This window comes from Wyeomyia smithii, chromosome 1 (assembly GCF_029784165.1).
Source record: "Wyeomyia smithii strain HCP4-BCI-WySm-NY-G18 chromosome 1, ASM2978416v1, whole genome shotgun sequence".
Classification (NCBI taxonomy): Eukaryota; Metazoa; Arthropoda; class Insecta; order Diptera; family Culicidae; genus Wyeomyia; species Wyeomyia smithii.
The window spans coordinates 197,007,945-197,035,505 of record NC_073694.1 but is presented as its reverse complement, the minus strand read 5'-3'; the positions used below and the strand labels follow the sequence as shown (position 1 = coordinate 197,035,505).

The window sequence follows — 27,561 nt, the reverse complement described above, 5'->3', positions numbered from 1 at the left end:
CAAAATAAGCGCTCAAAACCTGACCACTTTTCTCTGGTTTTCCCTGGTTGAATTACTAGATTTTTAAATTCAGGGGCCTAACTTCGATATAGACGTTAGTCAACGTCAAAAAAATGAAAACGAATTGATTGAAATGGAGATATTAGAAAACTACAAATTTTATCAAATTTTAATGAATAAGTAAGCTCTCTTAGGAGCGGGGGCCTAGTGTGGTTGGTAACGTCTCCGTCAACCACGCTCGACGCCTGGGTTCGAATCCCACCGCCGACATAGGTGTCGATGGTTGTGAGGTGGCGTGATCCACTCACAACCAACCCAACTGGTCTAGATTCAATCCTAGCCGACACCGGGAGATTTTCTGAGGCGAAAAATCTCTGGGATCACGCCTTCCATCGCATGAGGAAGTAAAGCCGTTGGCGCCGGTCCGTTAATAAACGGGTCGTGAGTTAGGGTCCTGGGTGTGGAGTCGCCTCCCTGGGCGTCGGTGATTGGCCACAACAGTGGCGGAACTAGACCGACGGAAAATAAACGAGAATAAAAAAAAGTAAGCTCTCCCAGATGGTCTCGAGGGATGATGCTGGCCTAACAAGCTAGTTGTCGTAGGTTTAAGTCTCGGCTCGGGAGAGACTGTTAGTGTCAGTAGGATCGTAGCGCTAGCCCCGCAATTGTTGTCCTGTACACTTAACAGTTGGCTGCAAAGTCTGTGTATAATAAAAAACAGAAGGCCGAGTTTCGAAATGGAATGCAGCCCCAAGGGCATTGCTTTGCTTTTAAGCATCTTAGCTAGGAAACCGTTGTATGTACAGAAAAACTGCAGTACACTAAGGTCGCTTTCTACGCGGGTTTTTTTCACGCGGATTTTGGAGTTTACGGGTTGTTTTTTCTACGCGGATTCCGGAATTCACGCGGTTCTGTTACACGGATTCCGGAGTTCACGCGGTATTTTTTTCATACGCGGATTACGGTTATTCTTCACTCGGGTTGCAGAATTTACGTGTTTTTTTTTCACGCGGATCCCGGAATTGAGGCGGTTTCTTTTTACGTAGCACGTATCCCCGCGTAAAAAGCGATTTAAGTGTACTAGAGAATCACTAATGCCTTGTGAAAAATATACACCGTCAAGAAAAAAAAATATGACTCAAAGAAATTGAAAATTAAACTAAATTTCAATTTAAATCAAAAACCAGAATTAATCCACCTAATGGTGCAGAAACCTTTGTTATACATACTAGTCAGTAAACCCTAAATCTATACCAATGTAAAAATTTTTCTCCGAACAATAATGATATTTACCATATTCCCCACACGCACGCTCAGTATAGCAGTGACAAACACCGAAAACAGCCAACGCCACTAGCGGCCAGCAGCGTCAACAACAAATGAACAAAACGTAGAACTACGTGAACAACAAAACACAAATTTCTGTGCAAATACTAGTAATTATGACCCTAGCATCACATTTTCGTGAACCACAAATTAAGAGCTTTCGATTGATGTATATATCATCGTTGTCCGATTCCTTTGAAGAAAAATCATGTTTCAAGATGGCTTGACTCAGTTTTTTTTAAATTTCTCGGAAACCACTTAACCACAAATTACCACAAATTGGATTTCGAACTCACAAATGAACCACTAAATATTGGTGATAAAAGAATTAAAAAAAATTTTTTTTGTCAAGCCATCTTGATATATGCGCCCATTCGCTCATATTTTACCTAATGTATTTGCTATACCATCATACGATGCGATGCTTTTTTGTAAAATAATCTGTGTAACAATATAGTTTTTATTGTTTTAATTGTTATTTAGTTTTAATTGGCATAACAACATTTCGAACCCTTTGGATTTATTTGTTCAATTTCTTGTCGACTGAATAAGACAGTAAATGTTTTTGACAAATAATTGAAGCAAATAATAATATATAACACGGCCAGCAAAAATTGACCGTTATTTCAAACAAATATTTACTCCCTATAATGCCTACTTCAAAGGTGCTTTGCACTCTGACGACTATATTAAATCTTGCAAAATGTTGCGATGAACTCGGGAATCCCGGGATCCCGGGAATCAATATTTCTGTTCCCGGGATCTGGAAATTCCGGGAACAGTCAATTCCCGGGAAATCGTTCCCGGGATTGCAAACCCTATTTTGAACGTTCGGAAGAGAACTCCAATCAGTTTGGTGGACATAATTGAGTGTTTCAAAAGTCTGCCCTGTTGAAGTCAAAACCATTGATGAAGCCGGCTGCTTCACACCGCAAAGGTTTGTTACATGCTACTGATTCGGAAAGGGCAGGGCGATTTGAGTACAGATCGATTAAAGGATCGTCTACGGGAAAGACTGTGCACTTTGAGGTGGCGTTGGCATTGAATAACACAAGGTCTAGGATGCGATCACGGCAGTTTTTGACGTAGTTTATCTGATGAATGTCAAGTACGGCATATCCATCAAAAAGGCAGCAGTTTGAGAGAAGCTAGAGTAATTGGGATCAGCATACAAGAATCCTGAACAAGCGGTTGACCAGATAAGGCCAGGCTGATTATAATCTCCGGAAAAAAGATGGTAGTCACAGGATTGCAGGCAGTTGTTGATATTTTTTGATCGCAAATGCTTAAGTTTTATTTTTAGCGGTCCCGCATTCTTCAAGGCATATAAGTACGTGTATGGAGGGGAAACATTTCCATTCCATTTCTGGAATACAAATTATCGTCCTCTTAGTTTATTGTTAGAGATAATAAGAAAGAGACATACTTTCGTGCTGCCATATCTTTCGCAATTTTGAGCACTTTCGAAAGAAAACATTAGAGCGAGTGGCAATCAAATGTAGCAAGTACACACTTAAAATTTTCTGCCGGGTCTCGGTAACTTATTGCCGAGAACTGCACCACTGAGTGTTCGGTTAAAAAAATAATGACAGCTGTCACATTTTATCGTATATCTCGGTTCAATCTAACTGAAATTTCGGCACAAAATATTACTACCGAGATTTCGGATATTTTGTGCCGAAATTTCAGTTGGGTGAACCGAGATTTTCGAAAAAATATGACAGCTGTCATTACTTTTTTAGCCGAGCACTCAGTGGTGCCGTTCTCGGCAATAAGTTACCGAGACTCGGCAAAAAATTTTAAGTGTGTACCAAAGATGGTTTTGCAAAAGTTTCCTTTTAGTAGCAATAAAAGGTTTGAATAACGCTTGTCACTTGAACTAGCGGAGTAGTAAGGTTATGTACCGTGATCGGAACAATTTAGACTGTTTTCATGGTGCACATATTTTCTTGTCACATTTTCCCAATTAATATCACAATAAATCACGAACAATCGAAACAATCTCTCTGTCTACTCTACAGAAACATTAAATTATGGTCAATTCAACGTGAACTCATTTAAATGTATCATTTTATCTAATCAGAGAATTTGTGACATGATCGGAACAAACTATGCATCATAATCGGAAAAGCCTTTTCATATCAGATTCATTTTATTCGGTGCGTTTCTTTTTCCTGTTGTGGGAGCATTTTGGCTGGTACTACGCGTTGTGATCTTTTTGCGGGGAGGGGAACAAACACTCTTTTCTGCCGCCGGTTCAGGCCCAATAGTGTCGTTTTCGCTGGCTGAGATCTCGCTGTCGCTTCCAATCGAGGCATTGTTCTTTCGGAGTCTTCGTTTTGTCTCTCGGTCCACGGTTTTAAAGTCGTTAGTATCGGTATCGGATGAGGTGTCCTCAGTTTGCGCTGGTGTGTCTTGAGCTGATGTTTTTTCCGTTGCTGTTTTGACTGTTGGCTGCTTCGCATTTGGATTTTGTGTTGTTGTCTTTGTTGCTTCCGATGATGATGACGGCTTTGTCGATGGTTGTTTATTTGTTTTTTCGTCGCTGGGTTTCGAGGATTACGAACTGTGTTTTACTGCTTCATTGCAGGGTTTTCCAGGATGAGCCTCTAGGCCACACCATTGGCAAGTTGGACGTTGATTTTTGTAAGTAACCAAGCTTTGTTCGGAGTAGGTTCGACCGGCAAAAGTGACAAAACTTGGTATAGGTTTTGTTAAACGCATACGCACGATACGGACGCCGTTGTGAACTCCCGGGAAGAAATTTTTCCATGTATCGTGTCTAATAGACAAAACTTCTCCATACTCGCCTATTATACGTCCTATTGACTTCGGACTAAACGCCCTTGGAAGGTCATGGATGCGTACATCAATGGCATTGTCTTCCATGTACACCGGAATCAAATAATTTGATTGCTCATTCCGAATACGATGTTTCATGTTGTTTTCGGTTATAAATTTTTCAGCTGCATCGAGTAGCTTGAATGTGATCAACACACAATTACGAACATGATGCATTTGAATTCGACTTCATCTTCGACCTCATCGACATTGATTTTCATCTCGCTTTTCATTATTTTTTCGACTTCACGAAGCGAGGGACGCGGAACACAGGATGCCAAATCAACCACGGCAGTGTTAACACGCATCACACAAGGTCCACCTTCAGAGTTTGCCTTTCGCAGCTGTGCTGCAATAGTATTATTGCCTTCCATTTCTTCCAACAAGCAGAAAGAACACCACTATTGTTTTCGCGACGGTAACAAATGTAGAAGAACTGAACAACAGAACGGCTGCGCGGCGCAAAGCACTTTTTTATGGAGACTGACTTTTGTACGTGCAGCTTAGATGAAGCGACAAGCGAGACTGATATCAGATTCATTTAATTTAAAGTATTCGTTTAGGTAGACATATTAATTGTCTACAACTATTCCTATTATTCCAAACTGGGCACTCTGACGAAAAAGAAGGTTTTCAACAAAAACTTTTCCATAAATTGTACTTACTTAAAATCCATCATAATATCGAGCACAGGTAAAGTGATACGGTGACGTCTCAGAAGTAAGCAGTTCCGAATATGATATAAAACAGGCCTTCGCATATCATAAGCAAATGTTTTGTACAAAAAGTGTTTCTACCTAAAACTTGAATGTTATAGAAGCATCTCAAGGAAAAATATAGTGCGATTTTCTAATATTTATTTCTCTATCAGTGCTTGCAAACAGGCACGTTAGCAATTGTAAGGGAAAATTTTGTTCGAAAATGGATCATTTTTTGAAACTAATAATAAAATAGCAATACTTTAACAATCTTAATGGTCCTTTTTGAACAGCATCAGGAGAAGTTGTTCGATGTTTTTACTCATTGTTTGATATATATTTGAAATAAATAATGGAGAAATTGCTCATATAAAAATTGTTCCGATCATGATACATTATTTTATATACTTCTAAAATTTCTCTCCAGGCTTTTTTATACTGATATTCCCAGAAACTTCATTGTTTTAATACATTCATTTAATCGAGCATAGAATTTGACCGGATGCTTGGCATAAATAGCAATCCCATCAGTACACTCTCCCAGAATAGTACCCACCGAATGCGTCGAAATCACCTAAATTTAGGTAAAACCCAATGTTTATGTTGGTTGGGTAATTATTATCCATGAAAGTTAAGTAAAAATAACGCAATGACTCAGTAACCTGCGCATTGGAAGCTAGTTCATTTTCACCCAAATACTACAGCAGCGCTTCAAGTGATTTTTACTCAAATATGGGTGAAAAAGTTATGAGTAATTGTCATTGAAGTTTTTTCATCGTCCAAGTAAGCAACGCAAGCGTCAAAGCTAATGCGAAAAAAACTAAAATTTACAAGTGTGGACTTCTTTTCATCAGTTTTTACGGTAAGCGCCTAGTTGTTGAGTTAGATTATTCAGAGCACGCTCCACGGTTTATTGCAACCTGAGAATTGCAACATAATTTCAATTGCCCAGCAGTTAATTTGCACATGCAGGTATGTATAATTTTTATATTTTCAAGAATTACAGTTTACAAAGACAGTTTGTTTCACTTTTTCAGGTCATGGAAGGCACAGACAGTTTTACGGGTAAGTAAGGCGAATTGTATTGGATTGAATATTTAAATTGAAAACCCATAATGGCAAATCATCAAAAAAAATACTAGCAAATCATAAAAAAGAAAACTACAATCCTGCTCCCTGCCAATATATAAAGTGATAACGTTCAAATTTCGCTCAATCTGGGCGAACGAGTGATGTCCACCAGATACCAGGTCAACTTAATTTGCTAAGATTTGGGCACGTCAGTCGCAGAAGAATAACCAAAAACTGTTAGTAGTATAACGCAGTACCTATTACTGTTGCATATCTTTTCAAAGCTAGCATTTCTTTCAATAAAATTGATGGTTGTCTGTTTATCTTTAATTGGAAGTTAACGGTAATCTAGGTGTTAAACATCATAAACCAGATCGTAACTGAATTTGTCGTTGAACTGTGCGAAGGAATCTAATTCCACCATATCAAAATAGAGCGGTATAACTATATTGAATAACTGGATAGAACCATAACTTTTTTCGAATGCGAACTAGCTCGAGTGAATTTAAAATAGATAGAGCGGTGCACAGACCCCCTTATTATTGAAAATTTCGTATCATTGTTTTGAACGATTCTCAACACTGTTTGGGCGATTTAGCCACCTTCTCGACACTGTTGGCGTAGTTAAAAATACCATTATCATTCGATCGGAAACGGAATACTTTTTTACATGTTGTTTAGTTGCATCTTGTTAGATACCACAAATAATTTTAGAACGGTACATATTATGTATTCGGTTGTTTTGCTTTCGTCTCGATTAGACGCAAATTGTTTATCTCCGTTTGAGTTAGCAAAATAACAATACACGAGTTATCGTACGGGTGTTTTTTTGTCGATTAGTTCTTGTGTTGCGCGATAACAAGCAAGAATTGTATCTCCCCTCATCTTACCTTAAATCCCCACTAGCTCGTAGTCGGCCGCGAGAATAAAAAAAAGGCCTCCCTCTTTTCCCTGCTAACGTAGAATTAATACGAATTGTACTTGGCTCAGTAAAACAGAAAATGTATCGTGCCGTGTCAAATAAACTAATTTTAAACCATAAACATATTATGTATTCAATATTTTGGAATATATTCTGGATAACAAAACTTCAACAAAAATGCACAGAGTAGCTCGTCATTTCATGCGGTATCAAAGCGAGTTTCATTATTGACAACGTTGTAATTTTTCGTTACATTTCATACTTTTCTTTCAATGACTTCGTTATTATTGAATGATTAGAAATTTTACAAAAAGTGTTTATTTAAAAAATTTTATAGGTTTACAATGCCATATGGATGGATGTCATCAAAGTATAAACGGTTACGTCGATGAATTGAAGGAGCATTTGAGAATGATTCATCATTTACCCACAAGCAAAAAATGTGCAATTCCATATAAATGCAGTGTATGTGGAGTGATATACAGCTACTTCCATGATCTAAAGAAACATATTTTAAGACATCATCCATTTGAGAAAATGAGCAATCCACATATTGATTCTGAGTCGGACATTGAGAATGTTGTTTCTTGTCCATCTGTTCAAATAAGCTCACCCAACATTTTACCTGAGGATTGTGGTATAAAAAATCCTTTTTTCTATCAGGAGCCGGTGTCGTTTGGTGACATGTCAAATGCTATAATACGGTTAATTACTGAGCTCCGATGTGATGTGGCCCTCCCAGAGAAAAAAATTCAAATGATTATTGGTATGTTAATATCCGGATTAAATTGGAGTCAGAAATTCATCATGTCATTAGTGAAGGAATACTTTCAAAACAAGCGAAACTTATTCGATGAAAACGAAACACTGGATTTCATCCAACTCATCAACTCTTTGTACATTCCCAATATTTTTTCGGATGTACTGACACCAGAAGCTAATGCTTCATTTCTGAGCTTCAAGGCAGGCTGTCCAGTTCCAGAAGCAGTTGAGACAGTTGTGGGCCAACGAAAAATAATAAAGCGTTCAATAACAAGTCGAGCGCGTGGTCGAAAATATCAACAAATAGCTAAAAACAACAGCTTGTTTTTCGAAACTAGAATCCAGAAAGACACGTTTCACTATATTTCAGTGTTAGAAACATTAAGGTTACTGATGTCTAACCCAGCAGCTCGAAAGATGATAGAAAATGAAGAAATAAGTCCGGAAGGTACTCTTCAATCATTCAAGGATGGCACACAGTTTGCACAGCATTCTTTTTTGATTAAATACCCACAGGCCTTGCGACTCTCGTTCCACATTGACGAAGGCGAATACCTCAATCCTTTGGGTTCCAGAAAAGGGAAGAATAAACTTACTAACATTTGTTTCAAGGTGCAAAACTTCAATCCTCGCATCAATTCTTCACTGGACAGAATTTATATTGCATTAATGGTCAAGTCAAGCGTTCTAAAGCGATATGGATACAAGCGCATTTTGCAGCCGTTGATTAAAGATTTGTTGTTATTGGAATCAAATGAGGGTGTCAGGGTAAAAACAGAGTCCGGGTTTTGGATTATGCGAGCAGTGCTGATTAGTTTGCTGGGTGACACTCTAGCTGTCCATGATATTTTTGGAATGTTAGGTCCTGCAGCTAACTATTTTTGTCGTATGTGCAAAATTACGAGAGGCAACTTGTTGGATGGAAAGTTCGGGGATATTTTTGTACACAGAACTGCAGAATCCGTTGAAAATGAATTGACTTCTATACAGTGCAGACAAATTTTACCGTCACAATGCGGACTGAAAGCAGTTTGTGCACTGCACCAGCTGGAATATTTTCGTTGGCCGAAAAATTATTGCTTCGACCCAATGCACGATCTCCTTGAGGGAGTGTTCCCGATGATAATAAAAAAAATTTTGGATGTTACTGTCAATGATTGCAAACTACTGACCGATGAAGAAGTGAATAACCTGATAGACTGCTTTGATTACGGGCAAACTGAGGTTTCTGAAAAACCTTCGGCCAATTTTTCAAGTGTGCAGCTTAAGTCAAACAGTAACGCGATCAGCCAGTCTGCGTCTCAGTGTTGGTTGCTGTTGCGTTCATTTCCTTTCGTTTTTAGTGAAATGTTATCAGTGAAACCTTTGTTCTCGGAAATCATTGCTTGTATGCTAGAAATTAGTTTTATCTGTTTTTCGAACAAACTTCGAGTAGATCATATTAATGACCTCAAAGCAGCGATATCTCATTTTTACATTTTAATCAATCAATGTTTCCCAAATTTTAAAGCCATTAACAAAATCCACCACATTTCGCATTACCCTCAAGTTTGCCTAAACATTGGACCAATAGCTCATAGTAGCTGCATGATGTTCGAAAGTAAATTTAAGGAATCGAAAGCGCAAGGTAAAACATGTAACAATTTTATAAACCTTTCGTATAGTCTAACTAAGCGCCTCAGTCTAAAACAAGCCAATTCCATTATTCATCATAGCTTTACGATAGATGAAGTTACCATTATATCCACATCAGTTGAAGAGAAAAATAAACTTGATTTTGCTTCACTTCTCTTTGATGTACCTGATAGTGTCCAAACGTTGAATCATTTTAGAATAAACGGCACTGATTTTAAACCTGGATATGTGTTGAAATATAATAAATTGAATGCAAATTATTATGGCATTCTTTTGGCAGGAATTAAATGTGAAACAATCGTTTTCTATGTAATTCAAGAATTAGATGTAGTTGAATTTAGTCGTTCGAAATTTTCTTTCAAGGTTCTTGTAACGCAAAGATTAGTGCGAATAAAGCACGACAAATTACATTCCAAAAAGTGTTATAGTCTATGGCAAAACAAAAACGAACCTGATGAATTTTTCTACATTAGTTTAAAGTATAACGACGAATAATGTCGTGCTCGATATGTAAACTTATATGAAAACGTGTAACAATATGTAAACTTATATGAAAACGTGCATGTGAAATATATACACAGTACATGTAAAAAGAAACCAATGGCAGTTTAAATACAAGTTTGTCCGTGTTGCTAACTTTAGGTTTTCCTGGGGTGGTCAAAAGAAATAGCGGCACTGCATGATTCCAGAAGGTCAACTTACTTTTCTCTCCTCTCTCCATTTCTTTCGTTCTCTTTTTTTTCTCTGTCTTTCTTTCCCTCTCTCTAATTCGCTTTTTCTTTCTCTCTCCCTTTTCCCTTTCTCTCTCTCTCTTTCTTTCTTTCTCTCTCTCTCTTTCTTTTTTCTCTCTCTATCTCTTCTCCCCTCTCTCTCTTGTTCGCTTTATTTTTCTCTCTTCCTCTCTTCTTTTCTCGCTTTATTTCTCTTTCTTTCCTTTTCTCTCTCGTTTGCTCTCCCATTCGCTTCTCTTTTTTCTTTCTCTCTCTCTCTCTCTCTCTCTCTCTCTCTCTCTCTCTCTCCCTCTCTCTCTCTCTCTTTCTCTCTCTCCCTATATATCTCTCTCTCTCTATCTCTCTCTCTCTTGTTCGCTCTATTTTTCTTTCCTTCTCTCCTTTTCTTTTACTCTTTCCTTCTCTCTCTTTTTTCCATTTTTCTCTTTCTTTCCTTCTTTCTCTCTTTCTTTCTTTCTTTTTCCTTCTCTCTTTCTTTCCTTCTCTCTCTCTTTCTCTCTCTCTCTCTCTTTCTCTCTCTCTCTCTCTTTCTCTCTCTCTCTTTCTTTACTTCTCTCTTTCTTTTTTTCTCTTTCTTCCTGTTTCCTTCTTTTTTTCCTTTTTTCTTCATTATCTTCCTTTCCTTCTCTCTCTCTCTCTCTCTCTCTCTCTCTTTTCTTCTCTCTTTCTCTCCTTCTTTCTCTCTCTCTCTCTCTCTCTCTCTTTTCTTCTCTCTTTCTCATTCTTTCCTACTCTCTCTTTCTTTTCTTCTCTCTTTCTTTTTTTCTCTTTCTTCCTGTTTCCTTCTTTCTCTTTCTTTTTTCTTCATTATCTTCCTTTCCTTCTCTCTCTCTCCTTCTTTCTCTCTCTCTCTTTCTTTTCTTCTCTCTTTCTCATTCTTTCCTACTCTCTCTTTCTTTTCTTCTCTCTTTCTTTTTTTCTCTTTCTTCCTGTTTCCTTCTTTCTCTTTCTTTTTTCTTCATTATCTTCCTTTCCTTCTCTCTCTCTCCTTCTTTCTCTCTCTCTCTTTCTTTTCTTCTCTCTTTCTCATTCTTTCCTACTCTCTCTTTCTTTTCTTCTCTCTTTCTTTTTTTCTCTTTCTTCCTGTTTCCTTCTTTCTCTTTCTTTTTTCTTCATTATCTTCCTTTCCTTCTCTCTCTCTCTCTTTCTCTCCTTATTTCTCTCTCTCTCTCTTTTCTTCTCTCTTTCTCACTCTCTTACCACTCTCTCTCTTTCTCATTCTTCCCTTCTCTCTCTTTTTCTTTCCTTCTCTCGTTTTTTCCTCCTCTCTCTTTCTTTCCTTTTCTCTTTTTTTTGCTCTCTTTCTTTCGCTCTGTTTCCATCTGTCTCTCTCGTTCGCTCTCTTTTTTTTCTCTCTCTTTCTTTATCTCTCTCTTTCTCTTTCTTTTTTTTGTCATTTGTGAAGCCCGCTACGCATCGACCCTTACTAACTCCTGCTGCTTGTCAGGGGTTTTTTACTCTTCTAACCTCTATATCTACAGGCCTTTCTTTATCTTCAACCAGCAACCCGACAGATTCTTCGCAGCTAGGCTGCGCATTAGCATGAGCGACATATTGAGCCTTGAGAGTATCACTACGAAACCCATATCGAACCTCGTGAGAACCACTAGTGAAGTCTTTCAGTTTAATGTTTGTCAAAAATGTATGTTTGTTGGTGCTGGTCAAAATATTCGAACGCACATTCTGTTTGTGCATTCGTCCCGCTTTCTGTGCGTGCAGCAGCAAAAGAGATCGCCTGGGAAAAGCAGCTCAAACTATCTTTGCCTGTTAATTTTTTCCCCTGTTTTTTAATTTTTTTTCCTGTTAATTTAAAATTTTCTAAGCTCTGGCCATAATTTTACTTAATTTTGGTATAATTCTAACGTAAAAAAAACCCAAATAACTAATAAATAATTACAGTAACTACAAATACAAGCAATCCCCCAATTAAAATAAATACCAGTGTAATTTTTTTTTAAGCCAATAGTAATCGTAGTAGTGCCACGGTTCGGTACAATGAAGTTTTGGATTTAGAAGTCGGGCAAACAAATGGACGGATCACGATGAGCTTCGTTCCTCAAAATCAAATGTCAAATGAAAACATTTCTGATAACCAACATAAACCGGTAAGATTCAAAAAACGAGTACCGTAAACGCGGCAAACTTTGATAGTGCGGGTAACATTGATAGCGCGTGATATCCTGTGCATAACTACCTATTACCTATGAGACATTATATTTACAATAGTTGTTCTACTACTATTTCATAGTTGAGGTGTGACTGTTTGTATACAGTTTGGATTTTGTGTTGTTTGCGTGATACATTTTGCAATAAACTGAAAAAAACAGTTTTCCTGATTTAGAACTATCTTATAAGGTGCTCAAACAATCATATATTTCTTATATAACTGTCCCAAGAAGCAATATTTGAATAAAGTTTCTAGAGTCAGTTTTTTTTTCAGTTTATTGCAAAATGTATCACGCAAACAACACAAAATCCAAACTGTATTCAAACAGTAACACCTCAACTATGAAATAGTAGTAGAACAACTATTGCAAATATAATGTCTTATAGGTAATAGGTAGTTATGCACAGGATATCACGCGCTATCAATGTTACCCGCACTATCAAAGTTTGCCGCGTTTACGGTAGTCCTATTCTCAGCAAGCTTAACAAACTTTTCATAATTTCAGTCGATTCATTCTATCTTGGAAAACGACAGAAGTAGCTTTCAAAAAGTGCTAACAGGGAAGCTTTACTTGCAGATTGTACCAACAGCCACTGAAATGAAACATATGAACCGCATACTAACAAACCATTTCTTTGGAAATCAAATATTTAACGAGAAAAGGTGAGTAAAAACTAAATGTTTCAACTGATACCGTCAATAGCCCGATTATTTGGCGAGTTTGTGTTTTCTTGCCAACAAAATCGAACAGGTGATTGACGCGATCGAATTTGATTCCATCGAAAATACATTACTCCGTGTTTTCAATAATAATGGGTGACAATCTTTTCAACCTCCTCATGTGTCAGTGTGTTAGCTAACCGCAGCTCCCTATATGATTCTGTTCCTGTTTGGATCGTTTTGCTTCTTACTATTAAATTAAACTTTAATTAAGGACTCCAATCCTCCGACTGAACGGCCTGTCAGTAGTAGGTAACCCTTATGCTGCTATGATAACAGCATCATCAGAAAGACTCTGTTTACTTCTATAGAAATTCTAGTCGTGTTTCGATCGGAATTATCAAGCACATTTTCCTCGGATGCATTGTTCTTCCCTCTTCTAAGCTGTTGTCAGTCAATCTCACATGAGGAAATGGTTCTATTCTGATCTTAGTAACACTCTTTAATTTTTAATTACAGGTATCCAACAGTGCAAGAGAAACAGGACTTAGCGATCAAAATTCTCGAAGCTTTTCCTCACCTGGAAAAAACACGAATGACTCCAGAAGCTCCAAAAGAAGTACGTTTTGTGTGTTTGTTAGTCCTATTTGATTGAACATCTTTTTTTTTAGTCGTACTTTTTTTGGAAATCGGGTGGAAAAGAGTCTGGATACCATACTGGTATAATCGAAACAAGAATAAGCAATATGCGAAAAGATGTTGCTCCCGAAAACCGACTTTTCAGACGAAAAAAAACTCCAACAAACGTGATACCAATGGAATCCATGTACGAAAATGCCGCGTGCATTGCGATGCTCACTCCTGTACCTCAGAACGGCAGAGCTATTTCAAATGGCATGGCTGCTTGCTTCGAAATCCACAAATTCATTTTACAGAAAAAGACCACAGAGAAAACTGATATCATCATGAGAACATTCCCTCATTTTTTACAGTTTGAAGGAACGCTGGTTAGTAGTAGGACTGATTCCGTCTATGACCCTCACTGCCAGATATGTTTAGATTGCAATATTATTTGATGGTAATTTCAGGTGCAGCAAGCCTTTGAACGTATCCACCCGCAGTACAATCAACAGGCCAACCTCGGTAAATTCCTTTCTCTGGGATTAATGCTAGAAACAGATTGGATAGAAGTGGAAGACAGTACGTATTGGAAATAAGTATGCATTATTAATTTACTCATGACTCTCATTTATCTACTCTACAGAACACGTTCGAGGAGCTTTAAGAGTGATGAAGAAACTCACTAACCGTGGAATTCGGCGTACCATCTGCAATTCAAATTTATCTTTGGCAGAAATAACCGCAGCACCACTTATTCAATGGATAAAAGTAAATAACTTTTTGTTGCAAATTTCCCGATTAGAACGACCTAACAAAAATGTTGCATAGTTGTAACACATTGTAATTCATTGTGGATACTGGGGGTTTTGGAACTAATGTAGAAATAAACTAAATATATTTATGATAGATTTTGATATATTCGTGAAATGTTTAATGAAGATTTTGATATGATTTGTGATATTAACACATAATGAGACCTACATTATAACAAAACGACAAGGAGACTTTGTTACAAAAAACTTGATGTGCATAAGATGTTTTTTCGTTCTGATCGGGATACAAACATACAAGAGTAAACGCGATAGAATGTTTTTATATGACTAACAAAAGCATTCTGTCGATGATAAATGTAAAGGTCCAAACATAATGGGTATGGATTTGAATGCACTGTGGTTATTTAGCGGATTTCCTTGGATTACCGGTCGAGTTTCCGTAACTTAGCCAAATCCGTATCCGCGATGTGTTGTGCTTTAAATTTTCGCTGTATAATGATTTAACCAGTGACATAAATCATGCCATCTTTTTGAATCTTGATTTGATAAAACAGAAAGTGGAGTAAATACGTTTTTTTTAAACTTTCTTTCCAGCCGCTAAACAACAAAACAGATTTTGAGACCGTGGAGCATCAATTAAATCAAATTACACATCCCGAACCACGTATCATCTGTGTGTCAACTGTTTTCACCAAGGGAAATTTGTTCATCGTATTTAAAAAAAACATTCTGCCGTGCGGGAATGACTCTATCCGAGCGATTGACGTGTTGCTGAAACTGTTTGCGGTTTTCGGAATCAACGTACCGCCACTTCTAAAAAAATTTTATGACATTGTTTCTATTTACGTTTATAAGATTTCTATTGTTTGTAGAAGTAATACCGTCGCGGCTCTGTGCTCCAGGTTTCGTGAATTAGATGAAAGTCCTAGTGAAACTCCTACCCATTTGTTGAGTTTAAATTAAAAATGTTTGCCTAAATGTTTACCTTTAAATATCTAAGTTGCGATCAGAAACACGTGTTTAATAAATTTGAACTGAGACAGCTATAAATACGTATATGGACTGGTCGCTTAATTTTAAGATCTTATGATAATAAATATCTGTTACACTGTTCGTCTATTTTTTTGAAAATATCGTTTTGAAATCCCATTTTTCCATACTTTCCAGCAAACGATTAAAGTGCATGAATCCCTGCGTATATTTTTTTCCTTTGGGTAGTTTCAATGCAAAATGAATTTTCTTACGGTTCAGTGAAATATACTCACCGATGACTTTATCGCTGATACTCAAAAGTAAGTAAACAGGGTTTACCTAAATTTGGGTTCCCGCACGGAAGTACTGATTTGCGTGGAAAACACCCAAATTTGGGTTTTTTTCTTTCTCCGTGTACGACTTGAAAAGGGAAAGGCAGGAAAAGCAGCTTTGTAACCAAAAATGCTATGTATGGGACTGAAAGTTAAATACACTAAAGTCGCTTTTTACGCGGGGGGATACGTGCCGCGTAAAAAAAACGCGTAAAAAACGGCTTGAATTCCGGAATCCGCGTAAAAAAAACCGCGTAAAAACCACCACGTAAAAAGCGACCTTAGTGTACTAAATGTTTTGTGTCTAGATTCTAATCAAATTCTCCACTAGATTATAAGGATTGCATGCAGTTAAATTTAGTGCACTCTGTGCTTCTGTGACTAAGTTCACAAACTTCATTTTGTCGCACGGCATAAAATTTACAAAATTCCTTATCTGTTAGAACTAGATCTCCAGTTTTTTTGAATTACATTGTATCCAACAGTAAATTGTTTCCACATAACTTGTGAGTTTTTTTTATTTTCGTGAAAAATGAAACGAGCATTTCTTTGACCTATACCGAAAGCAGATATCCTGGCCAAATTTTTTTCTTATTCTAGAATGGCTATCGTCAAATCAGTCAAACTTAGCATTACGTCAAAATAAAAAAACAACAACTAATACTGATTGTGTGAAATTCATCAACATGTAGTTTAAAGTTTATGTCAAGCGAAATCCACGAGTTGATACCCCGAATCACGTGAAAATTGATCAGAAATGCCAGAATATAACCAAACAGAAAAGTTGACTTTACGCTAGTTGCTGCTTTTTTCACTTTCATGAATGAATGAAAGTAAACCCAAGGCAAAATAAATGTGATCCACAACCTTTGATTTCCCTCGATCGAATTCCTTTACAGTTTATTCTAGCTTAGAATGACTGACTGCGCATATCAATGGTTGCACTCCGTGGTTGATCCGAATCAGTAAAATTGCATTATTATTATTTTCGATCGAATTTCTTTACAGTTTCATCGAAAACAACGTGTAAATGGTATTTTTTTAAACTATTTCATTCCAACGGGCTAATCAAAGATAATCAAGCAACGATAACAACTGATTTCAAAAGCAATACCGAGAGCTTTATAGAGTGGAAAAATTGTTTGATAATTAAATCAACGCTATTAGATTATTTCAACTCATTTTTATTAGTCATCAGATCAAAACCAACTGAAAGAAGAAACAAGGAGGGCTAAGCCTGAGGAATGAAATTATTGTTAACATACCATGAAAATATTTAAATAAAACTTTGACAGTTGATAGTGAAAATTATGTAGTTTTTAACTTCAAAAAAAGATTTTTAAAGTGTTCAAACGAATAGCGGTGTAATTTCCCAAGAAGACAGGCATGCTTAGTAAACTTATTCTCATAAAAAGTAATAGACCGTATGAGGACTACATGTGACTACATTTGTTTCTCATTAGATGACCTACAAATATTCATCAACTGCCGATACGTCAAATTATGGTTATTCAAACATTTTTAATCTTTTTTAATTATGTGGAATAAAGTGGAAAGGCTAAGATTGAAGCAACGGCTAAGAAAAAAATGAAGAGAGTGAATTATTTCATATTAAGGAAAGGTTTACTTCTAATTCTTGGTATATTGAAAGCTCACGATAATGCGACAGATCATTTTGTACGGGTGTTTATTTTTTTTTCTACAACAGAAATATTTCCTTCCCATACAATCTTTAGAAATAGTTATTCAAAAAAGTGAAATTTTCTCTTGAACAAACAAAATTAAGCAATCGCAAGGTTGACTAAATTTCAACGCCTAGTCGTCGCTTCACCCTGAATGAAGCTATTGTTTTGATGAGGTTTTTTTTCTCTGATGTTTATCCGCAACAGTACACACGACCTTTTGAACGATGGATTCAGCGTATGTATGAGACAGTTGACACAACCGTATTACGTTGCATGTTGCAAATGTCACTTCATTTTTAGCTAACGAGCGATATTTCACTGCACTTTTCGAGTTTCGCCTTCGAATTCAAGAGTCCTGGAGCCAGCCGGTAGTTCACCAGTGGAAATTTATGCTACGAAACGGGTTCAAACTCTGAGTGTCTGATTCTGTTAAATCAAACAACCACGCTGCTCCTTCAAAATGCACATGACGCTTGTGCGTTCTTTTCGTTTTTAAAAACACATAGGTATCTTTTAACTAATGTTCGCTCATGATCACCATTTTTGATTCACATTCACTTTTTTATCCATGTGCACTTAATAAACAGTCAGTATTATTCCCAGTAATATAGATTTAAAAACTTTACTCACTTTATTGCGATTTGATTCCGGAAAGTGACTGTTTCTAATTTCGATAACTATTTTCACTTGCAAAAAAATCCTTCTAATAACAGCTCAGTAGAAACTTGTCAGCATCTCTTCTCTTGAGGTTATTTTTCACTTTTGTTTCAGCACCTTAAGTTTGAACTTTTTTTTTTTTGACGTAATATAAAAAATCAAAACACCGAAAAGGACTCCCGCTGACTGATGACCGCTACGAAAATCTCCGCTCCGAATCTCTGCAAATGCTGCCGTGCTGCTACGCAGCTGAAATATTACTAAAGGAACAGTCGACCTGTTAGATTGAAGTCGCTTCCAAAGAGACAGCAGTACGCAGCGAAACAATGCACACGCGACGAACCCTGCCGCTGCCAGATGATGAATACTTTCGTTGTTGGTGGCGTCGTCGTCGTCGTTGGTAGTGGCGGTGCCAGTGGCTGCGAGGTAGCGATTTGCGTGTTCGTCCCTCCTTGGGTCGGAGGGGTCACCAAAAATCCGAGCAAGTAAGCACTTGGCTAAAGAGACAGCGATAATACGGTTGTTCCGTTGACGTCGCTTACGTCGTGACGCCTGCCCAGTTATGAGTGAACGGATGAACTCGTCGCAATGGAATTAATTTTGCACGCTTGGTTGCCCCTGATCGCGTGCCATCACTAGTGCAGAGACATTAATGTGTGCTACAAATGGTTTTAATTATTGAGTGCTTAATTAAATTTGCACCCTGTCAAAGCTCTTGCTACAAGAAGTGATTTAAATGTTTAAGTTTGACTGTGTCTGTGGGTTAGTTTCTAAGTTTGTTCTTTGAGTGAAGGATGTAGAAGTTTTTCAAGTGACCGTGAAAGACCACATGGTCTTATTTTTTTAAGTAACGTTTTGTTGCCATCTGAAACTGTTGCAGAAATTATCTTATTTCGTTGAAGAAGTCATATTAAACACAGGCTCCGCATTCCGCCAAAAATTTCAACTTAAAGGCAAATGTTTCGTACAAGAAGGGTTCCTATATATAAAATATACATGTTATATAGGGTTCCATTTGATTCTTATGAAACGTTGTTTCCTATTAGATAACATATAACTTTTCAACAGGAATTTTCAACCCTCCTGACTAGAGGCTTACTAATATGCTAATATATTGATTTACTTTTTTTTAATAGAGGAGTAAAATCACGCCAAATGATCTGAAAACACGCAAAAATTCAATCGACTTATATTGATTTAACTGAAACTTTGCACACAAGTTTGTCCAGTAAACTGAGCATTTTTCGCGGGTGAGCACATTTTTAAATATTAATTCATTTTCAAGTAATTTTCTTGAAGGTCGCATGTATTTTCGCACTTGCTTCATGCAAAGCATTGGAGCTTAAAATTCTTCAATTACAGTATTCAATACACGACAAATTGCCTGAGAATGAATTATAGAGAACGGGAAAAAATGTAATTCAAAATTTTTTTAATAGACACTCAATTTTCATATGACAGAAGATTACAATAAGGGTTGAATTTTTTCTTAATTTTGTTTTCAAAGAAACTTGAAACTATAGTAAAATTTTTGTCCAGAATGGAGTAAAGAAAATCAAGTTAGTTTCAGAGTATTTTTTCAATTCCAAAATTCTTAAGAATATTCATATTTCAACCTTCCAGCTGGTCTTGAGGTACGATGCTGGCCCAATAAGCCGGTCGTCGTAGGTTCGAGTTCAGGCTCGGGAGAGACTGTTGGTGTCAGTAGGATCGCAGCGCTAGCCTCGCAATTGTCCTGTACACTTAACAATTGGCTGCGGAGCCTGTGTATAATAAACAGAAGGTCGAGTTCCAAATCGGAATGTAGCACCAAAGGCTGCTCTGCTCTCACTCATATTTCAATGGTGGACATCAAGAGTGGTGAATTACTCAAGTGAGAATACACAGAAGTAACCCGTGACGCTCTCTGCTGAGATAAATTCGGTAGTATTCGAAGAACGGAGACTAGATTATTTTTCAGTTTCGAGGTGCAAAGCAAACAACGCAATCTACTTTCCTACCTAAATGCTCCCCTCATTTGAAATATGCTTGAGAGACAAACAGTTAAAGTACTGCAGTGAGCGCTGTTGTATAGTTATTGAGCGTAATGTTCCTTCGTGTGAGAAAGCTCACACTAGATCATTATCTCTCTGGAGAAATATTTCAGACTCCACCGCGATATTATTTTGCATGGTCTTCAGACACACACGATTCGCTATTCTCTTCAAGCAAGTGTGTCGCTTTGCAATTATTTCTGCAGTGAAAGATATTCCCCCACACTAATTTCCAACATCAACAAGATAAAGATAAATAAGGAAATAAGTTTAAAAAAATGAAAAATATTTTTTGCATTATCTTGCGACAAGTTTCAAAAGGCGGCTCTGGCAGCACGGCTATCGTTAGCACGTGTGAATTCTCTGCATGATAAGTACAAATTGTTGTTTCGCTTTTGTTATGCGTTGATATTCGAGCTCATACGCAATAAAAAATTCGCCTGTGTGGATTGCAATATCGGTTTTTCCTGCTCTTTTTTTTCGGTCCATCATACGTTATGCGTTTGCTTATGAAGATAAGTGACGTTTTCCATACAAACTCTAGCAAACCTTTTCACGAACTGGTAGGGAAGGATACATGGTATTTGCTGTTCCATCTTTTCTGTTGTAATTTTATTCATGAATTGAGTCCTAAAAACGTCTTGTAAAATGGTCTATAACCATGTAGGGTAGTTTTTGTTTCGCGAAACCTTTGAATCGTCGCATTTCGGTGCTCCGATTTTCCGCTTTTTGCCGATGACGTTCGTAGTTGTGGTAGATGCGTGAATGTGTGGATGATCTGGTTGGATGACTTTATGCGGTGAATGGTTGCAGAAAGGAGCGACACGTCTGTGCAAGCGCTGCAATGTCGTTGTAATAACTTATTCCAATTCATGTTATCAGCCGCAGGAAGGAGAACAACAATAACTATCGGTATGGCATGAATTAGTTCACAATATAACGAACACTGTTCATTTTGGACGCCAGTCAACCGATATCTTCTTTACATTCTCTGATACTTTTTATTGTATTTTATAATTAATTTTTATTAATCTCACATTATATGTACATGATCATATCTATATTGTTACATTAATTCAATTAAATCATGGTCATATCACTTATCAAAGTGAATCCTGATATAAAACGCCCTTCCGTGGTCTTCGTAAAGATGCAGAAGTATACTCGGTCTCTAACAAAGCAAAGACTGCAATCTAACATTCCTTACTCAATGTACTGGGTGGCAACATAGATGTGATACATAAATAGCGGTCATCAAGTGGTCATCGAAGCAGCGAAGGAACGTTTCCGGTGAAATCCAGCCCGTTCGACAAAAAAAAAAAAATAGCGTGTGAAATGAACATGAGCCACACTTGCATGCAAAATGTTATCAAGAAGGACCTTGGATATTCAGCTTTGAGGAAGCAGAAATTTCACGGACTAACTCGTAAAAATATGGCCGACAGGGATGCTGGATCTCGGTTGCTGCTGAAGACGCACGCAGGTTACAAGGTTTTTTTTTCGGACAAAAAGTTGTTTACTTTGAAGGTAACTTTGAACAAGCCAAATGACTGTGTTTTTGGAGCACGTCTTCGTGATATAAACTCTTTTCTCCCAAAGCCAGAATCAATCGTTTTGTAAGTTCATTATGTCAATCCATAGGCGTAGCCAGAGGGGGGCAGGGGAGGGCGGTTGCCCCCTCCTAAATGTTGACATTGGTGCAGAATTTTGTTTTCAATAATTCCAATAGCACAGAACGACATCTTTAGCCCATAGAAACATCTGTGTAAAGTGACAGCCAGATCAAAAATAATTGATTGAAATGCTTACGCTATGTTGCGCTATTGCACAGGTTTTTCAGTTGATCCACCAAGGATATTGCAGCGGCAAAAGTACCGGGCATTTCCGCCTGCATCAACTAGCTTGGAGTATTGGAACCGAGCTGTGACAATTCCTTACCTTGATTCTCTTACAACCTCACTGGAAACACGGTTCGATGAATATAGTGCACCTGCCTACACGTTGTCCTTGCTGCATCCCGCTAACGTAATACGCATGACATTGGAAGAGTTCAAGCGCAAAACCGAAATTTTCGTAACTTATTATGAAGTTGACAATTTTGTTGGAGAGATGGAAGTTTTGTATTAACATGCAGCAGTATGAGAGCAGACCGTAAGAACTTGGAAGAGTTGGATCTTATAGACCTGCTGGCTAAAGCCCGTTCTTTCTTCCCTGCGACTGAGAAAGCAGTTAAAATTGCACTTGCTCCACCATGGAAACACACACGATTGAACGCTCGTTCAGCACATTACGTGGGGTGAAAACCTGGCTGAGGTCAACAATATTTGAACAGCGGTTGAGTGCTCTCTGCTTGCTGAGTGTTCATCGGCAGATGGTCAACAACAATTGTGAAAAGACACATAAACCGCTTCCGGAACGTTTGACGTTTGATGCCCGAAAATTTTATTAAGAATCTTGACTGTGTCTTCAATCTTCACGCCCTTGGAAAGCTTTGACAGGATATAGTTGAGATAGCGGCTGTGCGAATGGGTGTCCAGCTTCCGGAGAAGTAAACGTACCTTCGCCGCATCATTCAGCTGGCCTGCATCGTACTCGAAGAGGTCCTGGTAGCGGTTAAACAACAACGTCCGAACATTACTCCGTTTTCTTCGTCGAAGACAAACTCGATGATGTTCGTAGAGAGGGACTTCAAAATCTGCTCCGGGGGATACTGACGCTGCTGCTGCTGGACCGCTATCCGCTGTAAAATTTGGGCCATCTTGTGAATCATATCTTGAATTCCCGGTTGCAGCTGCTGATCAACTCTATCTTCTGCCATGTTCGTGGATTCTTCACGCAAAAGTTCGAGCTGTAATCATCCAATGTGTCCTTTCAATTCGCACAGAATTTGCTCTGACTTCGCACAACCAATGCGTGATACGCATAACGCAAAAGTTGTACAAGGAATACATTGACCGAGATCTAAATCAGAATATGTATCATTTACACAAAAATCGTAATGTCTCGGTAAACTTCGGCTTCGGGCAAACGATCAGTTTCGAGGCGCTCAAAAAACCGTTCTTTACTTTCGCGAGCCGGTGCGTATCAACGGCTCGTGCACCCCTAAAAATCGTCAGCAACCGAAACAGCCAATAGCGAGCCTTGTTGCCGCGAAAGTTATTGACGCTGGTGCCAGTAACGCAGAACCGAATGCATGTGAATGAAACCAGAGTCATAAAGAAATGCAAAATGTTTTGGACTAATCTCATGTTTTTGTTTATTGTTAATGATTGAATGATGTTTTCAAATGACCTGATTCATGAAAGTGAATCGATCAGGCAATAATTTCTTCAATGGAGTCAGTACCCAATCTATCAGTATTGATTGCTTGTTGCACTGTTTTAACGATGCCAACCTTCTGAACATCGGCTGATGCTTTATAAGTGTAGTGGTTTGGAGCTGCGCAATACATTCAAAATACGCTAGAGCATCAAATGCGTTATGCCCAACGCACATGCGTTATACTGGTTTCAATTTTAATCAGTAAATGCGCTAATTTCGCTCATAAATGATCTGGTTACGCACACTCCAACTTTTGCGTGAGATCCTCGTCGCCAAAATAATATGTTCAAAGGTTTAACTGAACTTAAGAGTTTGTAGTAAAGAACATCTATTTATATTCGAGGTTGGACAAAGAATAATCAAAATTTTCACTCTGATTATCATTCTGACAACTTTTCACTGGTTGCTTTAATGTAACAATCACTAAAGACTAGTATTTATTTCTATTTTTCAAAACACACTAAAGTCGCTTTTTACGCGGGGGATACGTGCCGCGTAAAAAACGCGTAAATTCCGGAATCCGCGTAAAAAAACGCGTAAATTTCGAAATCCGCGTAAAAAAGCCGCGTTAAAAAATGCGTAAAAAGCGACCTTAGTGTACCATTTTTATACTTCTAAAATTTTGAAGAGCTTGCCCCCCCCCCCCCTATTTGAAATTCTGGCTACGCCCATGTGGCAATCGATTAGTAAATAACTATAAAATCCAGTATGCACCATGCTGCGGGGATTTTATTTTGCTAACGATTCTTTAGTTCATTTGCAGATCCCTTAATCTGTGTTTACTGTGAAGGTGCAGACTCATGGTTTGTGTGACGATCATTACCTGAACGATCGGAGGAGGACAAAAATGACCGCCTAGAAGTCCCAGGTCAAACAAGAACTATATTTACTGTACATAATACACTGTGCTAGTTTACGTTTGAACTGGACTGAGCAAATGTTGATTCTGGAAATTAATTTCCATTGACGCTCTGTGGCGAAAAGCGCTTTGCGTGGAGTCAATATTAGAGCGTGTGGCCTTCTTTGGATTTGCAGATCATCGTCTGTTGATTTGGTCGATGCCATTCAGCTCATTCTGAGTGAGTTTTTCTGTTTCTGACTTGGTTAGAAACTCCGATGAGCCAGCAATTTGCGCCAAAGAAACAAATGTGATTATTGTGTGACTGACCTTGATGTTCACCACCTTGTCCGTCTACGATTTGTAACAAATTCTAGTTGTAATGCAAAAATTGTCTGCATCAACTTAAATAATTTAATTTAATCATTTGTTGGCAGCCGCATTGTATAATATCGTCCTACTAACGTATTTTAATTCATGTCTGTTTTGGTGTTGACCCGGTTCTTCTTCAAGGCGTTGCTCATTGTCCAAATGTCCAGTGCAGCCAAGTGGAAACGGCCCGAAACTTCATCTGCCTTGGCGACAGCGGTTTGACAGCGAGGTCAGTGCGCTGCGGTTTCCCAGCCACATTAGTCGCCGAAAACGCCGTTTTGGACTGTTGTCGAACTTTAGCAGCTCTCACTATGCTGCGTTATGTAAATTCAGCTGTTTGGCTTTGATTTTTTTACGGTCTGTGGCAGGTTGGTTTCTCGTATTTACGATTAGCTGCAGATCGGTTACACCCGAAATGCTAATCTTAGACCTTCGGAGCAGATGATTTTAACTGCTGTCGCTGTTTTTGTAACTGTTGCTAAGGCGATGGTGCCGTTTGTCATTTTCTCTTTTCCGACGCGCTCTCTTCAGCGCCGACGAGGACCGATTCTCCTTGAGCCGTCGCGTAAAGGTAGAGTTCATTAGGAAATTTGTTCTTACTGCGAGTTGTTACATCGCCATTCGTCAGCACATCCTCCATCCGCGTTACCGGGGCTGGGTGGCGCGGTGTTAGCTTGAGTTAGTTCGGCAAACCTGCTCGCGTTCAGTTGTTGCGGTTTGCGATCGTAATTCATGTATACTCTGAATATACACTGTACTTACAAACAATAGACTCCAATGCCGACGGTGCTTAGCCGTAGGTCGATAAATAATTCCCATTTTTGTTGCTGCACGAATTAAAGTGACCAGGTAAAACTATACGAAAATAGCTCACCACTGAGGGGGAACCTCGGTTGCTTCCAAGGTATAGAGCGGTACGGCCGTCATCAGCAGTACCATCAAGTTTAAGATCAAGTGCAGAAAAAGTTGATTCGTGCGTACCGGTTCGAAAAATCTATGACCGGCCGGTGGTCGGAAGCGAAGGTCTGCCGATGTCTGAGATGCGTATAACGAATGTCTGTGTTACAAGTGGTCACTTCTGCAGGTCACATACTGGGACGTGAAACGAAACTAGTTGAGCTGATTATGAACTTTGTTGGTACTAACAGCTGCGCTGTTGTTCATGATTCTATCGGTTGCGATAATATTCTGGTTAAAAGTAACAAATCTAATTAAGGTTTGAATTACAATATCTACATTTACCAGTTGATATCTAAGATAGTAAATAAATAAAAAAACATCTATAGCCTGCGTTGACAACCAGGATAGATGTGTTTACTAGTTACAATTGTTGAACAAAGAAATTAAAGTGTGTTAGAAACTGTGGGGTAATAAATCTGTTGACGTCCCTATAAAAATATCCCACCAACTCGAACAATATTTCATCCGCAAATTCATGCCTAGCATTCACCGGTAATTATTCCTTTGGATGTATTGTTTTACCCAAGTGAGAGATCGCGCAATTTCATCGCTTATTCACCTGAGCTAAACAAGAGCTGGTGGATTTAGTATCTACCCCTGACTATTAATAGGTGTTTATGGGTGACCCATGGAATTAGTATCATGAGGAAATAATAGTTAACACTTTCGTTCCATGATTGACGTCAGTGGAATTAAAAGAATGCTTATCCTGACAGTTACATTGACGTGGAAGTTTTTGTATGGAAGATGTTTTGTCACGCTTTTCGATGTCAATGGGTTACCGAAATGTTGCGAGTTCAACTTGATAAAGCTGATCTTGTTTTTCTAACGCACTGTTCGGCGGTAAAGTGGTTTATTTGTATCACCCCGTGTCGTATGGAGTTGGTTTACTCATTATCTTCAAATTCAATTTTTTCAACGTAAGCTTGAACTTCAAATGCATTGGAATTAATTGAATATATTTCGGGAAAGTTGGGGGATGCGATACGGCGCTCCGTCGGTCAATTAGAAGAATCTGTAGCCGAATCCTCGGGGCTCTTCAGTGCCATTAGCAGGCGTAGCATTTACATCCAATTATGAAAAAGCTTTGTTGGGTGAGAAATTTCAGCAGCATAACCTGTTGAATTCCGAAATGTCGACAGTAAATAAGAAATACTTTCAGTGACTTCCCTAGTAACAATATTAGTTTTATCATAGTTTTATAGCGCCAAATACAGCCAAAAAGCACTATAAAATTTTGATAGAATCAGTTTTGTTGGGTTTGCAAAAAAACAGCCAAAATTAAGTATCAAATCAATCTTAGCAATGTAATCCCGCTAGCGCCTAATGTAGATCAATTGAGGCAGGAGTTTTAGGAATGTTTGGGAAGGCGAATAATTTGCGATTGTACCGGAAACAAAAAATTATAATACGCCATTTTTTTCCGTACTATGACGGCTTATTTTGCGCTGGTAAAACTGGAGATGTGAAAATCACCCGGAGAAAATCTCTAAGCACAAACCCTCCATGCATTTGAACATCCCACTTTTGCATCGCGTGGTCAGTGGATGTTCAAGCTATCGTATTGAGATAGTCATACTGGGCACAATTACACTGTGCTACAGTGTTTTTTTTTTTAATTTTAGTAGCTGCCAAACACCTGAGAGATCAACATCTGGTAGTGTGGGGTTTGTCCCTCTAAGAACCTTCCAGTATCCAGCACATAATACCCTCCGGAACGACCGCTAGATATTGCTTCGGGGAGCGGCTTTTATGCGTTGTGTCACCTCATGGTTTTATCAAGTCTCCTAGCTAATTAGTTATTTAACCTGGAGACTGGCAGTTAGCTAACACTGGCGTGTCGGTGGTCAACCTGTCGCCTGTTTGCAAATCTAGGATTATTTAAGAGGCAGCTGCACAAACCGCCCGTCAGATGCTCGGGTTCTCGCACATCCTCTGAACTAGGTTGTCCTGAGTAGTGAAATTGGACCGTTCCTGCTGTCATTTGATCATCGATAATGATCTTCTGGTATCTCGTATGCCCCTTGTGTCACGTTGGTGGAAGCATTCTACGTCCTCCCTAAGGGCATGCCGGACAGCACGCAGATTGCGTCGTATGACACTGTACGAAAAGCACTCGCAACCCACAGGCACATGAGTCTGTAGGTACTTTCCAGTTTACCTCAATAACTGTTAGTACCTAGC

At 38.4% G+C, this 27,561-nt stretch overlaps 2 protein-coding genes across 2 annotated transcripts in view; one reads left to right on the top strand and one right to left on the bottom strand.

The window, feature by feature from the left end:
* LOC129733939 (acyl-CoA Delta-9 desaturase-like) overlaps window positions 1–18,128 on the bottom strand; it is a 57,362-nt gene extending 39,234 nt beyond the window's left edge. Inside the window, exon 1 of the mRNA XM_055695564.1 lies at window positions 17,827–18,128. The gene's annotated coding sequence lies outside the window, so the exon portion shown is untranslated. The remainder of the gene's footprint in view (window positions 1–17,826) is intronic.
* On the top strand, window positions 11,928–15,264 carry LOC129733940 (uncharacterized). The gene is made up of 7 exons (XM_055695565.1): window positions 11,928–12,091; window positions 12,659–12,816; window positions 13,333–13,432; window positions 13,485–13,820; window positions 13,902–14,013; window positions 14,078–14,202; window positions 14,802–15,264. Exons 1-7 carry the CDS (start codon window positions 12,029–12,031, stop codon window positions 15,168–15,170), a joined length of 1,263 nt encoding a protein of 420 aa, XP_055551540.1. The 5' UTR covers window positions 11,928–12,028; the 3' UTR covers window positions 15,171–15,264.
* Window positions 18,129–27,561: the final 9,433 nt, after the last annotated feature.

Excerpts from the sequence above, each read along its gene's own strand:
- LOC129733940 (XM_055695565.1), top strand. The coding sequence starts at position 12,029 with ATGAGCTTCGTTCCTCAAAATCAAATGTCAAATGAAAACATTTCTGAT. Across the intron at positions 13,433-13,484 it reads CTCCAGAAGCTCCAAAAGAA|TCGTACTTTTTTTGGAAATC; the intron begins GTACGTTTTGTG and ends CTTTTTTTTTAG. Across the intron at positions 13,821-13,901 it reads TACAGTTTGAAGGAACGCTG|GTGCAGCAAGCCTTTGAACG; the intron begins GTTAGTAGTAGG and ends TGGTAATTTCAG.